This window comes from Zerene cesonia, chromosome 22, assembly GCF_012273895.1.
Source record: "Zerene cesonia ecotype Mississippi chromosome 22, Zerene_cesonia_1.1, whole genome shotgun sequence".
In the NCBI taxonomy this organism is placed as follows: domain Eukaryota; kingdom Metazoa; phylum Arthropoda; class Insecta; order Lepidoptera; family Pieridae; genus Zerene; species Zerene cesonia.
The window spans coordinates 3250797-3266799 of NC_052123.1; the positions used below are offsets into that span (position 1 = coordinate 3250797).

General features: G+C 31.4%; 1 protein-coding gene across 1 annotated transcript in view; it reads right to left on the reverse strand.

Annotated features, from left to right (window-relative positions):
* Positions 1-15358, reverse strand: part of LOC119836093 — a 79050-nt gene extending 63692 nt beyond the window's left edge. Inside the window, exon 1 of the mRNA XM_038361335.1 lies at positions 15113-15358. Coding sequence (XP_038217263.1) covers positions 15113-15167 — 55 coding nt within the window. The 5' untranslated portion in view covers positions 15168-15358. The remainder of the gene's footprint in view (positions 1-15112) is intronic.
* Between the last annotated feature and the right edge of the window lie 645 nt (positions 15359-16003).

Consider the following 16003-nt stretch of genomic DNA (forward strand, 5'->3'; position numbering starts at 1 on the left):
CGATGTCAAAACATCGATGTTTTCCAGCTAAACATCGATGTTTATTCAACATCGATGAATATCGATCATCCCTATATTGAACAATAATAGTATCGTTAAAGTTGGTAAATGGGAGCTCCATACTATCTATAGAATATTAATTATTTGATTTGCTCTGATAATGTGATGTGTATCTAGTGATGCTCATTGATATTGTTCTTATATAACTTTATATAAATATTATATAATATAGACTTCTATTCAGAAATGCTTAAAATAAAAAAATAATATATTAACCGTGTTAATTTTAATGTAACGAAGAAATTAAAAAACCGAGTCCCATTGTTTATCGTTTAAAATTAAAGTACTCCAGAATCTTAAACGATAATAATTCTTGCCACTTTGTAATAAAGCCTAAACATTGTTCTATTAAAACAATGGGTAGTAATGCATCATAAGTACCATTTATTGAAGACCTCTAGACTCGGTAGAAGTGTACTCGAGGAGAGCTCTACGCATTGGTTATTAGCAAAGGGTGCGCCATAACCAGAAATTGCCTTTTCTTTCAAAGCATATTTTGTATTTTATGTTTTCGGTAAAACACTGCGCGATGGCTTTGTTTTATTTTTGTTATGAAAGCGTAGCTAATGAGGTATTTGTCTAGAGTCTAGACACATTGCGGTATGACTTATTTAAACCAGAACGTATTTTAAGGTTATGCTTACTAAGACGCTAAAAATACGAATAAATAGATATGTAGGTATTATTATAAATAAAAAATATTTCAGTATGTTCGAGTATCACGTAATATTTGTCAGTTCGCAATTAGTACAAAGATATAGATTTTAAATCACAAGTACATATTGTTTGTTCAGTGTCACTTAAATTCAATGAAAACGCAATAACAGTCATGAAAATAAAGGAGAAATGAGTTAAAAGGATAATTATAATAAACACTCTAATTTCTTAATTTAGTAGCACATCACTTTTCGCGCCATAAACGACGACGGCGCACCACAGAATAAAAATTAGCTTTATTAACAATAAGGGCGTTTACACACAACACTGACACAGTGCAGTTTCTCATAAGAAAAAAAAAATGGGGTGCGTCCTCATAAATCTTATGGATGGCGTCAAACTAATACGTTCTGTTCTACGCACTATTTCCATTGGGGTAAGCTTAATTGAGTATTCCAACACGTGTTTGTATTTACTAAGCTCGTATTAAGCACTATTCATGGGAAAATACAAATGCAATAAATTATATATAATACAAGAGTGAGCAAACATATTTTTTCTGGTCCCTTATACTCGTTATAACGAACTTCAACAAAAATTATATATTGGTAAAATTTAAGGAAATTGTTTCCTGCATAGTGCATTATGATCAGTTATGGCCAATGTGACTTAGTGTTTATATATTTCTATAATCATCTACATTGAAACATTCTTATTTTAAACTTTCTTTCTTTTTCACAGATTATAAAAACATAACAAATAACAAGCACATACAAAGCATTCAATAAATTTTATCAATCGCTCTTTTCAATGCGAATATATCCTCCACAAAATTACAATTAATTCTTATCACAAAACTGTACTTCAATCACCCAACTGCTAGTCTTATCGCGTTAACAAAACAATAAAATACTAGGAAAGCATAGCTTCGGCGAGTTTTATCTACGCAGGGGTGCGGCTATCGACCGCACAACCTACCCCAAAGCTTTGCCGAAAGCCGAGGGGCTTCTAACACTACACTAATATTTCCTATTGTATTCGGCATATTCGTTTTGTTAAATATGTTAGATTTTTCGAGGCCATTGCTTCAAAGGTTTGGATATAGTTTATAATCTTTTATGTTGAGTTTAATTTAGAGGTTAAAAGCCTAATCCACTTAATCAATTAAAAACATCATAGTTGCTATTATTTTAAAGTATATTATGGCTAAAGAAAAACTAGCCTTATTGGTATAAACAGTGTCAAAATCAGTGTCAGTCAAATCACCTTAAATATCTTACTGGAAACGATAATAGGTTTTATTTTAAAAACAAAATAATTTTGTTGAACACCACATAAATATTAAGTACCTACAATATACGTAGTGTGTGTGTGTACGTGTTAATCTTATAAGAAAAGAACCAAGAAGCTTGTTAGAATTAGATTAAAGCGTTATCATACAAACTACTGTCCTACGTTGCACTGTACGAATTCCGTTGAAACACACATAACATTGTAATAGACAATAATTATATATTTTAACAACCATGAAATAAAGTCTAAAACAAGAAGACAATCTAATCGATACAGACAAAAAAGGTTCACCAAGATCACAATAAAGAATTTAACATTTGTCCATCAAATCTTTATTAAGTCTCACTATCAACAAAAAAGTCTGCATATTTGACATATAAAAAGGCGGCAAAGATAATAAAAGGGAATGGAATAAAAGCAAATTGCCGGGCGTCTCGAATGAGTGTTCATACTTCGTGGAATATCACACAGACAACGGCTTTTTTTATTTTATGTCTGGCGATGGAACTCCAAATTAAAGGTTCTTATTTCAAAGTGTGGTTATTAATTGAACCGTGAAATGTCATTGTCTCAGACGCTCTGACGACCACTTTTTTGGCGGTAAGTGATTTTTTTCTTTAAAATTTCTAAATCATGTGTGCTATACAAACGTTGCTTATTAGAATTTTTTAAATCAATTAATCATTCCTTTCATAAGATAAAACTAGCTACGAAAAGAACCCTATTGCCAAAACCCAAACCTCAGTTATTATGTATAAAATTAAATTAAACCTCTGATTGATGTGTTTATGACAAAAGTAAAAAATAATTATAGGCATTTTCTGACAATCGCCAACTTATTATTTATCATGTTATCTAAAGACTCCACATCCTACTTTTTGTTTTTTTTTATGTCATAGCGGGCAACTGGGCTGGTTCGCCTATTGGTAAGCGATCACCACCGCCCATTAACATTCGCAGAGGTAGTGCCTCTGCGAATGTCCTGCTGCTTTTTAAGGGGTAAAGGATAAGGAAAGGAAAGCCCAATTCTTGCCGAAGCGTGCTCGACTATCACAATAAAATTTATCATTTGATAATTATATTTTAAACATTTTATCAATTTATACTATTACTGTTTATCAATACCTATACCATAGACACAAAAAAAACATATAAAACAAAAGGAATTTTAAAATTGGAACAAGTAAATATATTTCGAAACAAACACGTAATTAAAAATATGGATTGTAGCAATGTAAAAAAAACATAGTAGTTTCCAATTACAATTAAAAGTGCTGATTCAAGTAGGGGACGTTTAATAATGACACTCAGTTATTTTATAAATATTTCATCATGGAGGAAAACATATCCGAGACTAATAAGAGCCTTATAAATTTATTCCTTATACTTTGTTTGAATAAAAAATGCATAATTTTCTTTAAGACCAGTTTCATAATTACTGCTATTTAACTGTGTTCTCATAAAAATCATATCCCATATGCCTACTCTCGTGTTGACACATTTATTTTACCGGTAAAAGATCAACTTTAATATACCGCTATATATGAATTTCCATTAGGTATTTTTAGACTACCAAAACTAATAAATCAACCAAGACTGACGCGACCTATGAAAAAAACTCCAATAATAAAATGTTATAAGATTTATGACAATCCAAAAATTTAACTGAAAGCAATTTATAAAGTTTATAATGAGATGAAATTGAAAGTCGAACCGAGTTTTTGGCAACGTACCCGCAGTGTATTCAACGCAGGTCCGTTTTTGGGCGAAACTCAAATCTTTTATATGGCAATCCATTATAAAACCTCCTTGGAACCACCCCGTCTAGACAATGTCTGCATTGCCGCGCCTGCGTGTTACAAATACTACCACCACGTGGTTTTCATAACCTAAAAAACATAATGCGTCATCGAAATAAATTAAAAAAAAAACATTATTTGTAAATAAACAAAACAAAATTTACTTTATTGTAAAACTTACACAAAACATAAATTTTTACAAGGATTTTTACATAAAATACGGGAAAAAACGTTCTTGGAAAGAGCAATAAATAAACATAAACTTTTTCTTACACTGTTAGCGAGGGAATCCTCCATTGCTGTTTATTCTAGCAGGAGGCTAAGGTAGGTATTCATTTGAAGCTAATTATAAAATCACAGATTATTAAATATTATCATATCATAATTACATTTTTACTTATACATACATACACATTGAATATAATTCTTATTATGAATTGTTTGTAACGCTAAATTCTTTATATCCATATACATTACAATACTACTCGTAATTAATTTATGGAAATAACAGGACAGAAAACTACGGAAAATCTGGAAAAATGCACTGTATATTTCTTCTTGGCGTATTAATTAAAATTAATTAAATTCCGTAGACTCCTTTATAGGAATTCAATTAACAAACATACTAAGACAAAAACAACAGTTTTATCTCAATACAAACTGCGCCCTATGGTTTCACTCGCGTAAATCCGTATCCCGTAGGAATATCTACTATCATCATACTAATCCTACTTATTAATATCATAAACGTGAAAGTTTGTAAGGATATGTGTCCGTTTGTTGCTCTTTCACGCAAAAACTACTGAACCGATTGCAATGAAATTTGATAAGTAGACAGCTGGACAACTGGAATAACATATAGGCAACTTTTTATCCCGATACGTGATATGGACTTACGCGGTTGAAACCGCGGGGCGCAGCTAGTGTCTCAATAAAAAAAGGACCACATGCATAAATGTTCGTACATGCTTACATACGTACATAACATAACTTTCCAATATAAAAATACATTCTAGATGGAATTGACATAATCCAAAGTTGTACACAGATATTACTCACCACTAAACACCCTGAGGTCATGACTAACAGACATTCACTATATTCCGTATTGTTTTGTTTATCGATTTCAATGACAATAAAGCTTCGTTTACGTAAAAATATTTAGATAACTTTATTAACCATACATTGTTAAAGGGAACAAAATATGCGGGCATAATGAATTTAAAACGAAGTTATCAGTTCTTATATAACGTAGGTTATAGGTTGTCCGTCTCTTTATTACAATGATTAACCGTGGGTTCGATTCCCGGTGGGGACAAACAAAAGAAAATATCTTTGTCCGATAGGACATAAAAGACCGATCACCTCCTTGGCCATAAAGAAAACGAGTCAGTGAAACAGATGTATAACGCACTAGTTGTAACCCGCGGGGTCGCGTGCGTGTTTCCTGGGTAATAAGTAGCCTTTGTGGTAATCCGGAATATAATCTATCTCTGTGCCAAATTTCGTAGAGATACGATACGCCTTTTTCGCGTAAAAGATAAACAATATTCATAATCCATCTATCCATCCATACTTACAAACTTTCGCATTTATAATTTTAGTAGCATATGGTCCATGCCTCACAAGGACCGTGTCTTCACCTTATAGGTACCAAATATATATTTTTGTAAATATAAATTATTTAATTTGGAACTTTTTAATTCAATAATAAGTTTATTAGATGTGTATTATGTAATTTGAAAGAACGAAGGACGTCGAGTAGTATTCTTATATTTAATAAAAATGCCTAAGTAATGCGAAATGTAAAAACATTGAAATGTCAAAGCATCGAAAGAAAAGTTGAAATAAATCCGTATTGCATTGCGCAAAAAGAAAAGTAAATATTGTAACTAGGTATTCGTATTAAAATAAGGAGAAATTTTACATCGAGAACTTGTCTGTAAAACATTGATTAATAAGCGCTTTCATTAATTATCATTTATAATTATTTCAGACGGAACACATGTCGGCCATTACAAAAAAAATCCGCAAATACATAAACATTGACATACTAATTAACACCATAATATATCACTGAGATGTTGCCAGCATTAATTAATGACGTCATGGCGTGCGAACGCTTGTGCAATGCATTAAATTAAAAAAAAAACGACTCTGCATACAGTACCACAGACTATACTCATTGGACCATATGCTGGCATTACACGGTCTGTCGATTGTGTAAACACGTCAGAATCAAAGCACAGATAATAAATATCTTAAGAGAATATCATGTGAGTTTATTTAATCTAATCACGAATCAGTCATGTAGCTAATTTCCTTTTTAAAGAATACGATATACTTAAAATACCTTTTTGCAATTCAATAACAATTTATTTCATTTTGGCTGGCTCTTACGTCAAATTTAAATGTAATCATTTTATCCTTAACGTAAAATTATTAATCACATAAAATGATGTGTGATTTAAAACTAAATCACACATCATTTCATGTGATATGACGTCAAAAAATGGATCGAAATTTTAAATCTAGATCAATAATAGATATACTTTTCATTATTCAATTAAAATACGTAAAATTCTCTTGTAATTGGCATATCTGTATCACCGATCATCTTTTCTTATGAACAAATATATAAAACCTTTTGTAATAACGACTTTCGATCTTGTTTACTCCAGTTATATATATAACAAGGAGCCTATAAAGGTCAGATAGAGTATCACAGTTAACACATAAAAAACATAACATTTACATAAATATTGCTATACACATCTATTCATATTTTATTATGCAAGTACTTTTTCACAATACGTAGGCAATTGTAACGTAACAAATTGTAATTACGTCAATCAATTAAACACTTATGCGATCGAATTTACTTCACGATTCACGTGTTTTTTCTCACGATTTTTATTATTTTGGTTGCTTAACAATATGTATTAGAAATTCACAAAAGAACGAGCATTCACTTACATAATTTTTTGATCGATACACATTACAAATGCTAAAATTAGATATTTGTTTTGCAGTTGAACAAAAACCATCGATATGGCTGAAATGTAATCTTAATATATATAAATTATATGTCACGTTGTTTTGTCCTCCTAAACTGATCAAACGATTGCATCAAATTAACATACTATGTGCAATTTGACCCAAGTTAAAAGACAGAACATTTTATATTATTTCAATTAGAATAAATGACTACCCGCGCGGAACCGGGGCGTGCAGCTAGTATACTATATTTCGTTCTCTAGGTGAGATCACACACGTTTATTAGGCGTATAATAGTGACATTGAAGTATATTTGCTGGCTAATTATATTAAAATAATTCCATGCTATATATATATTTTCATCTCCCGATTGAAGTAACACTAACCGAACCAACGCCATAAAAGAATCACTGTAGCATTTAAAATATGTCAAGCTGTTGCCAGCAGTTTCACCCGCGTGGTCAGAATACATTTTCGTGGTACAAACTTTTATCCTCTTGATCTTAGTGGCTACTACATGCCAAATTTCAGCCCCATCGGTCCAGTAGTTAAGGCTATGCGTTAATAAATCAGTCAGACACCTTTTCGTTTTGTATATTAAGATGGTTATTTTTAAAACCCCGATAATACAATATAGTTTTAGTTGTAGGAATAGCGGGATAAAAAGTTGCCTATATATTATTCCAGTTGTCCAGCTGTCTACGTACCAAATTTCATTGCAATCGGTTTAGCAGTTTTTGCGTGAAAGAGCAACAAACACACACATCCTTAAAAACTTTCGCATTTATAATATTAGTAGGATAGGATATGATAGGATGCTTATTAATATATTATGTTCATAATTTAATCTCACAAGGCCATATTCAACACCCGGTATTCGCTGACACAGTGTCTACTATCAAGCTTTTCATTTGCATAATGCAGTACTATCGATTTCGACACAATCAAGTCTGCGTCTATTTTACGCGAAAATAGTTCCTATCGTAAACACATACGTTTTATTTTCCTTAACTGGTCGATTTAATTGCTAAGTCCTATCCTTCTAACACCTAATGGAATGTGCTAGAATAGTGAAGACGTTTCCATGGCAACCAAAAAACAATTTAAAGAGTGTAGAAGAGCAGAGAAGGCGTTACCTGATGTAATAATGTTACAGTCAAAGCTCAATGCCGATGAGAATTAAGTGTCTTTAAAAACCAGTCACAATTGGTTTTGGACAATGCATTCAGTTAAAACTTTTAACTGAAGTTTGACGACATATTGGTTTTAACTCCTTAAGTATGTTTTGTTTTTTTTTTGTTATGTTGATCAAAACTCTTTTAACACAAGTAACATTATTTTTACATAACAATAATGTTATGTGATAAATGTTTAATCACTGAAAAACATATAGTAATACTAGCTGCGCCCCGCGGTTTCACCCGCGTAAGTCCGTATCCCGTAGGAATATCGGGATAAAAAGTTGCCTAAATATTATTCCAGTTGTCCAGCTAGACGTCTACGTCCCAATTTCATTGCAATCGGTTCATTAGTTTTTGCGTGAAAGAGCAACAAACACACACACATCCTTACAAACTTTCGCATTTATAATATTAGTAGGATAGGATAGTAGGAAGGAAGTAGGATTCCAGTGATGAATTCTGAAATTTAACGATGCTGATGATGAAATTAACAATTAATAACATGCTAGATAGCATGCCTGGTTTGCTTTGTATATGAGATGTGGAAATTAAGAGAAGCAATATTAGTTAGTGAAGCATAATACGTACAATACGACAAGCTAAGTGGGGCTTTTAAAACTTGAAGTTATTACTTTACTTCATACTTATGATTACTAACGTACCTGGAAATTATTTTCTTCCGATCATCTACAGTTTACATCTATGTCATATAGCCTGTGTGTGGCGATGTACGGAAATCAGACAAATATCATCCGAGAAACGAGAAAACATCGCGTAATTAACCTTTGCACCTAAAATTCTCTTTTCCCTTTAATCATTGGGAGTGTTTATTCCTGTTTAAATTATGCGTATATAGGTGAACTATAATTGCTATAAATCAAAACTTATTTCCCGCTCACAACAAATTTTAAACAACTTCTTTATATTATCTTCTTCGTGCCCATTTATATGGGCACGGGAGGCAGCAGCTTTCAAATAAAAAATAATCATTCAAATCGGGTCATCCAGTTCAAAGTTCTAAGGTAAAAAAACCAAAAAAATACAGTTGAAATATTGATTCCACCTTTTATAAAATCGGTTGAAAATGCTACAGATAACTCGGAAAATCACTTAACCGATTCCACATTTTCCACACCAATAAGAACAGAATGCAATTCAATCATGGTGCCTATATAAAGAAATTTAAATGCATTCTACACGCATCTGGAATAGAAAATATATGATTATGCCGTTTGCTTGGCGCCACCGTTTCCACCACATTGCAAATTGCAATATGGCGGTGAATCGAGAGGGCCGTGGCGTAACACAGAGTATAAGTAATGACTGCGTGAGCGCCATCAAATGCTTATGACAGCATGATTTTGTAATTATTAGAGTTATATTTAGTGCAATACTGTGGATTCGAATGTTATATTAACAATAGTTGCACATAGCACAGAGGATCCAATTATTTTGAGTTCATTTAAACTGAACTTAATTGTCAAATAAGTCAATAATGTTTTTTCATAAAATTACGCCATCCAAAACTAAACAAAATAAAAGCATAACATTTGAAATAAAAAAATAATTCTAGTGTTATAATAAATATATAGACCATACGTATTAAAAAAGAACCTGTTTTATTCTCTTCTGTATGTCTCTGCAAATAACGTATTCCGTTTCAAGCTTACGCTTCATTATCTATTTTACTCAACTCTTATTATGATATACCTTTTATAGTATTTAATACACAATGAATTGGAATTTATTGACAAAAACGAATTATATAGATATAACTTTTAGAGACAGGACAATAGAAAAAAACGTAATTGATATATCCAATTATTTTCAATAAATCTTTTTTTATAGGAAAAATAGCGCAGCGATAATAATTTAAAAATAATTTTTAGTAGGTTCAGTCACCGACATATTAAAGTAATAAAATAAAACCTTGTACTGAATACTACAATTTCGACACATATGGGTATTAAATTATACTTATTTATGACTGACCTAAATTGTAAAGCTTGAAAAAGTGCATATGACTTTACAATCTTCATTAACGTCCTGATAATGATTTTGATAACAGACAATCTACAAAAATGTTAACGAGTTGGCAAGCAAGGTGTCCAAATACAATTTGCAATTTACAAAAATTAAACGTTTACATGTGTTTGCAATTTATGCAAGAAATACCCATACATTTTTTAATCCAAAAACATATATTTAGTCTTTTTAATTACTTTAAGCGAGCTGGTTAGCCGAAGATGCTTTTTTAAAGAGAATGGATTTTCCCATGCTGCATGCCTTAAGCCCTCGCGAAAGGAGCCGTGGGTTATGTCGGACTATTCACTATCACTATAACTGCAATATTGGACTACAGACCAATGTCCACAGTTGAGCTACTATTCGAAAAGACTTGCTACTATTACTGGTCTGATAATAAATCTTCCCGTAAATTATTCCTATCTACTCTATCAGGCGTTACTAAATCATTAATCAAACTAAAAATCATCTCACTAACCTATGTAGTTAGGGAAACTAAAAATATCCTAAGCCTCATTCTATGACTAATGATTTCCCGCCATTTAGTACTAGTGCTTAATGTATGGAGATTCTTGGTAAAATTATGTTTTCCGTGCGTTCCACATAATAGAATCATCTTTGCTTTTTAAAACATACCCTAGATAGTGGTTTTTTTGTCAATTCTTGATACATTTTATATAGTTATATATCAATAACTGACGAAAAACAATTATATCAAATAAAAAAATCATATACTAAGTCTAAAAAAAAACTAAGAAAAACGCGCTTATATGAAAACCAACTAAATTGTCTCACTTGCTCTTTCTCAGAGATAAGGAATTTATGAATTAATCCTGGCGATCCTAATCAGGATAAAAGGAAAATTGTAAAATTATTATATTCTCTGGTCATTGAATAGTGTACAAAGTATAAATTAAATCTATGCGTTTAAAATGGGACAAGTTCAAGTCCAAAGTAGACGCACAAATATACAGGTGAGGCTAATAGAAGCGCATTAAAAAAAATGTTATTTTATAAACGTCTTTTCCCGGAAAAAGCAACCTGTGTATTATTTGACCTTTCGTTTTATAACTAACAGTGCAAGTATTCGAAAGTATCGGAATAAATAACATACTGATTAAATCACGTTTAAAATCCGTTAAGTCTTGAATTTCTAACCTCATGTATTATATATATATATATATATATATATATATATATATATATTCTACTGAGCTTTACAATTCGTCCACAAAACTAGCATCTATATATGATTCTCTTGTATATACAGACTACAATATAACAACTAGACAAGAATTGTCTCATGTAAGGAAAGCCAGCGAAAGTATCAGAATTAGTATGCACGGACTAACAAGCACCCTAATCCGTTGCTACACACATCAGCTGGCTGGATCTATGTAAAGTTTGTTGGTCGTGTCAACTTATATGGTTTATTGATTCTAGTTTCACCTGTGGCTATGGTACGTTTTGAAGCATACTAAAGCCATATTGAGCTTTATCTGTATGCATATTATGACGTCACAATGCATCAGGTTCAATGTTTCTTTTGTCTGAAGCAATTTTCGTCATAGTATAACATAAAATTACTAGCGTAGTAAAGTAATTGAATTTAGAATGTTTTGACATTTATATTTAACAATTAGGTATATTTTCCTCTATGTCTCACAATTAACATAAATATTTATCAATTGATAAAAACCGGGAATATAAACAAATGATAAATTAAACGCGACTAAATGACTACCTTAATTGTATTTTCTATCTAACTTGATATTTATGTTATTTTTTTTAAAAAGAATATTATGAAGTCCGAACCGCCATGTGTCGAATTTGAAATCATTCGAACTTCCTTTCATTTGTACGGGTGCGTTCAAGGAAGCGCACATCATTAATTCCACGCTCGTGCGTTGTACAATGGCAACACTCATAATTCCCGCCATAAACAAATATATTAATAACATATAATCCGATACAAGGCATATAGTCGTAGATAAAATAGACAATTATTGGAACATTTTTTAGATCAAGGCCGAAAGATAATACTTTTTATACATGCTATCTTACTAATACTATAAATGCGAAAGTTTTGTGAGGATGGATGTATGTATATGTGTATGTTTATTACTCTTTCACGCAAAAATTACTGAACCGATTACAATGAAATTATATACGTAGAAGCTGGACAACGTGAATAACACATTGGCAACTTTTTATCCCGATATTCCTACGGGATACAGACTTACGCTGATGAAACCGCGGGGCGCAGCTAGTAGATGTATATACTTTAAACACAAAAAAATATTTAAGATTAAAATAAGTATTGATCTTGATCTATTTTATTTTTTGTTAGTAATTATTAAGCTATTAAATGTAAAAATAAAGTACTAAGTAATTTGTTGCGAAGTTCTCGTGTCACAGTTTTCGTTGTCATACTCCTCCGAAACGGCTTGACCCATTCTAATGAAATTTTGTGTGCACATCGGGTATGTTTGAGAATCGGCTAACATCTATTTATTCATACTTCTAAATGATCAGAGTAAGGCAGAACAGCATTTGCCGGGTGCAGCTAGTACAATATAAAAATATTTTCGAAAAAAAAAAACTGAACGTGGGAAGTAAGGATTCCTATAATACATTTTCTTCTTATTTGAATCCAATGAATAAATTTCGTGGAATTCAGGGCTTTTTTACTCTTGCACATTTTTAGCCTATAGTACCAAATTATAAGATTCTGTTCGCCGTTGAGTTGAGTCATCGATTAGTGACCTTCTTCACGAATAACTGTCTAATGGGCTGCTAAAATTCTCGATACTGTTAGCGCATTCATTTGCTTTATATCATTAAAGCTCATTTATATTGAATTGATCATTTTAGTTTATAGGCTTTGTAAGTAATTTGAAGGAGAATATTGAAATATATGTACATTTATATGATTTAAATATTTGAAATCAATCCATTGTGATGTTTTGAATTTGACTGGATCGATTACTTCATCAAAGTTCTCTTACAAGTATGAGAAATATCCAAGGTTGCCTGGTAAATATTGCTTCTTAGGGATAAGGTCAGGTGTTGTGTGAAATTTAATGCTCGTGTAAATACAATAAATTTTATTACTTTGTCATGATAAGACATTAAGTCTCTGCCAAAAAAGGATCTATGAAAAGAGAATTGAAGAAATATAATAAAATAACATTATGAAATTTATTGTATTGTTTGATTATATTAAAATTGATTACATCACAATAATTTAAAATAAAAAAATCGAATTGGTTTCTTAACCATAGAGCACAGGTTTAATTCGATCCGACACGCCACAGACTATTGCCTAACAGCCAACACTGTTATTTCAAGAAAATGATTAATCACATATAAAAGGTAGGTGGACTCAGGCAATGAACCCACTGTTCGCAATGCATGCCATAATAGGAAACAAACCTGTCCCATCCCGTCTAGCCTGAGGAAAATCACGATTATGGTGCACGGACAGTTTCATTACATTTTCTTTTTTTGTTCAACTACCTAGCTGTATATGAAGCTTTATTCGCGCAAAGCATATTTATTTCTCGAAACGTTATCGCTAAAAACTCACAAAACTTGAGAATTTTTACCACACTTCTGCTATCGCATAGTATATATTGTACAGTTTCCTGTGCGTAAAAAAATCTCGTGTCTGTAATTATAATATTAAAGGTTAAAAAACTTAAAAAAACGCTAAATGAAAGAATCTACTAAATTATCTCACGTACTCTTATACAGAGTAAAATAAATTATTGTATTGTCACTGATCCTTTATAAGTATATTACAAAGTCTGAATTGAATCTGTCCCTATTAGATTTTAAATCTTCCTTTAAAATACAGTTACAACTTAACAGATGAAAAAATTCGAGACAGTATATGTATCCCTACTAATCCTACTTCCTACTAGTCCTACTATCCTACTAATACTATAAATGCGAAAGTTTGTAAGGATGTGTGTTTGTTACTCTTTCACGCTAAAACTACTAAACCGATTGCAATGAAATTTGGTACGTAGACAGCGTGACAACTGGAATAACGTATAGGCTTTTTATCCCGATATTCCTGCGGGATACGGACTTACGCGGATGAAACCGCGGGGCGCAGCTAGTACTTTATAAATGCGAACTAGAAGACGTATAGGACAGAACGACAATCGACATAATATGCAAATGTTATTTTTAAATATTATTAATATATAGATACACATAAGTAGTTATTCGTAGATTTTTACACTATTTGTACATTGTATTAATGTTTGTGCTTACGCTTATAAGGGCACCTGGCCTGGACAATTCCAGAAATTCCGGCCATCTGTCAACCCTAGAGCTTGGTAAAGCATAATATTTACATACCAATATGTATACTAAATGTGTTAATATATTTAGTAGGTCTTTTTTATTTATTTTTTCCCGACTGTGCCACAGAGTGGGTAACGTTCATAGGGTGTATATGTCACAGTAAAAATGTAAACACCGTTAGTTAAAACTTAATAACTCGCGAGATTGTAATATGTCAACAAATTGTGCTCCACAACATACGGGTTTCCATTTAATATAGCATTTTTCGTTAGACTATATCAAAATTCTATATTGTGCACCACACTCAAACGGTAATAAGCACCTACTACAGATAATAATAAAACAATCTGACATGAGAAGAGCACAACAGGCAGTCTCATCGCTAAAGCAGCGGTCTCCTCCAGACAAACTGGTGGACAAGGAGACGATGTGCACGTACATAATAATATATAAATGCCTTTACCACGTTGATTTATTTGTCTAACAAATTAAATTAGAAATTTCAATTCGACAATATTTAATGTAAAATTTTGATTATTATTTGTGTAATACCTACGTTAAAGAGCATTATGTATATAAATATGTTATTGAACGTGAAAATTGTCACGTCTAATACCTAATTGTTTAATAAATATATAAATATTGTATTTATATATACCTAAAATTCGAGTAATACCTAAACTGTTTATATTTATTATATTAATATACTTACAATTGTTTTATAATTCATTTATAAACATCGATTTAGCACAAGATAAAGGGAAACATATAAACATTACATACCGAAAAAGTCTTCCCAAGACATAGAATGATCCGAATCTGCGTTCACTCCATCCATTTCGATGCACTAAACTTTAAGCGTTCTCATTTTAAAAAATATTAACATAAAACTAATCACCGAACACACATTTTGTTATCTAAATCACTCGCATAACATTTAAAAAGTTAACTATTTGTTGACAAACAAAAGGACATCGCGTTAGCAGCGCTGCAGCGAAATATACGTCTACACGGCGTGACAATCTACTTGTGAATGAAGTTTAAATAAGCTTCAAGTTGACTTCAAGCTGTGAAGTGTGGGCTGTGAAGAGTTGAGAAACGAGACAAGAAAACGAAATTACATTCATACATTGCTCAATGTCTATAGAATTGTAATTAGAATGTATTTCGTAGAGTTTTAAATTTTTGCATACATCTAATCGAGTTTTTTTATTCGGCGTCCAACATCCAAAAACACAATAATTAATAGATTTTGTCTATTTGCAAACTAATCTTATGTAAAAAATCATATTCCTAAACTCAGGTCATTCCTATTCTTAGTTGGATCGCATTCGCATTTAAATGAAATATGAATTGCTAAATTATATAGGAGAAAAAATCTAATTTGAAAATAATTATTTCATAAACTCTTTATTTTCATGAAAGCTAAGATATAAGAAGAAAAAATATAGAATAAATGTGTTTTATTAATATTTCTTAAAATTATATAAAACGTATTTGACTTGTTAAAGTGATAATATTTTTATACATGTATCAAATAATATACTTATGAACTAGTTATCATACAATGGTTTCTGTTTAGTGCAGGCACGCAATTAAATATTTAAATGTAATTTCATTCTCCAAAACGGCTGAACCGATTCTCATGAAATTTCTTGCACATATTAAGTAGGG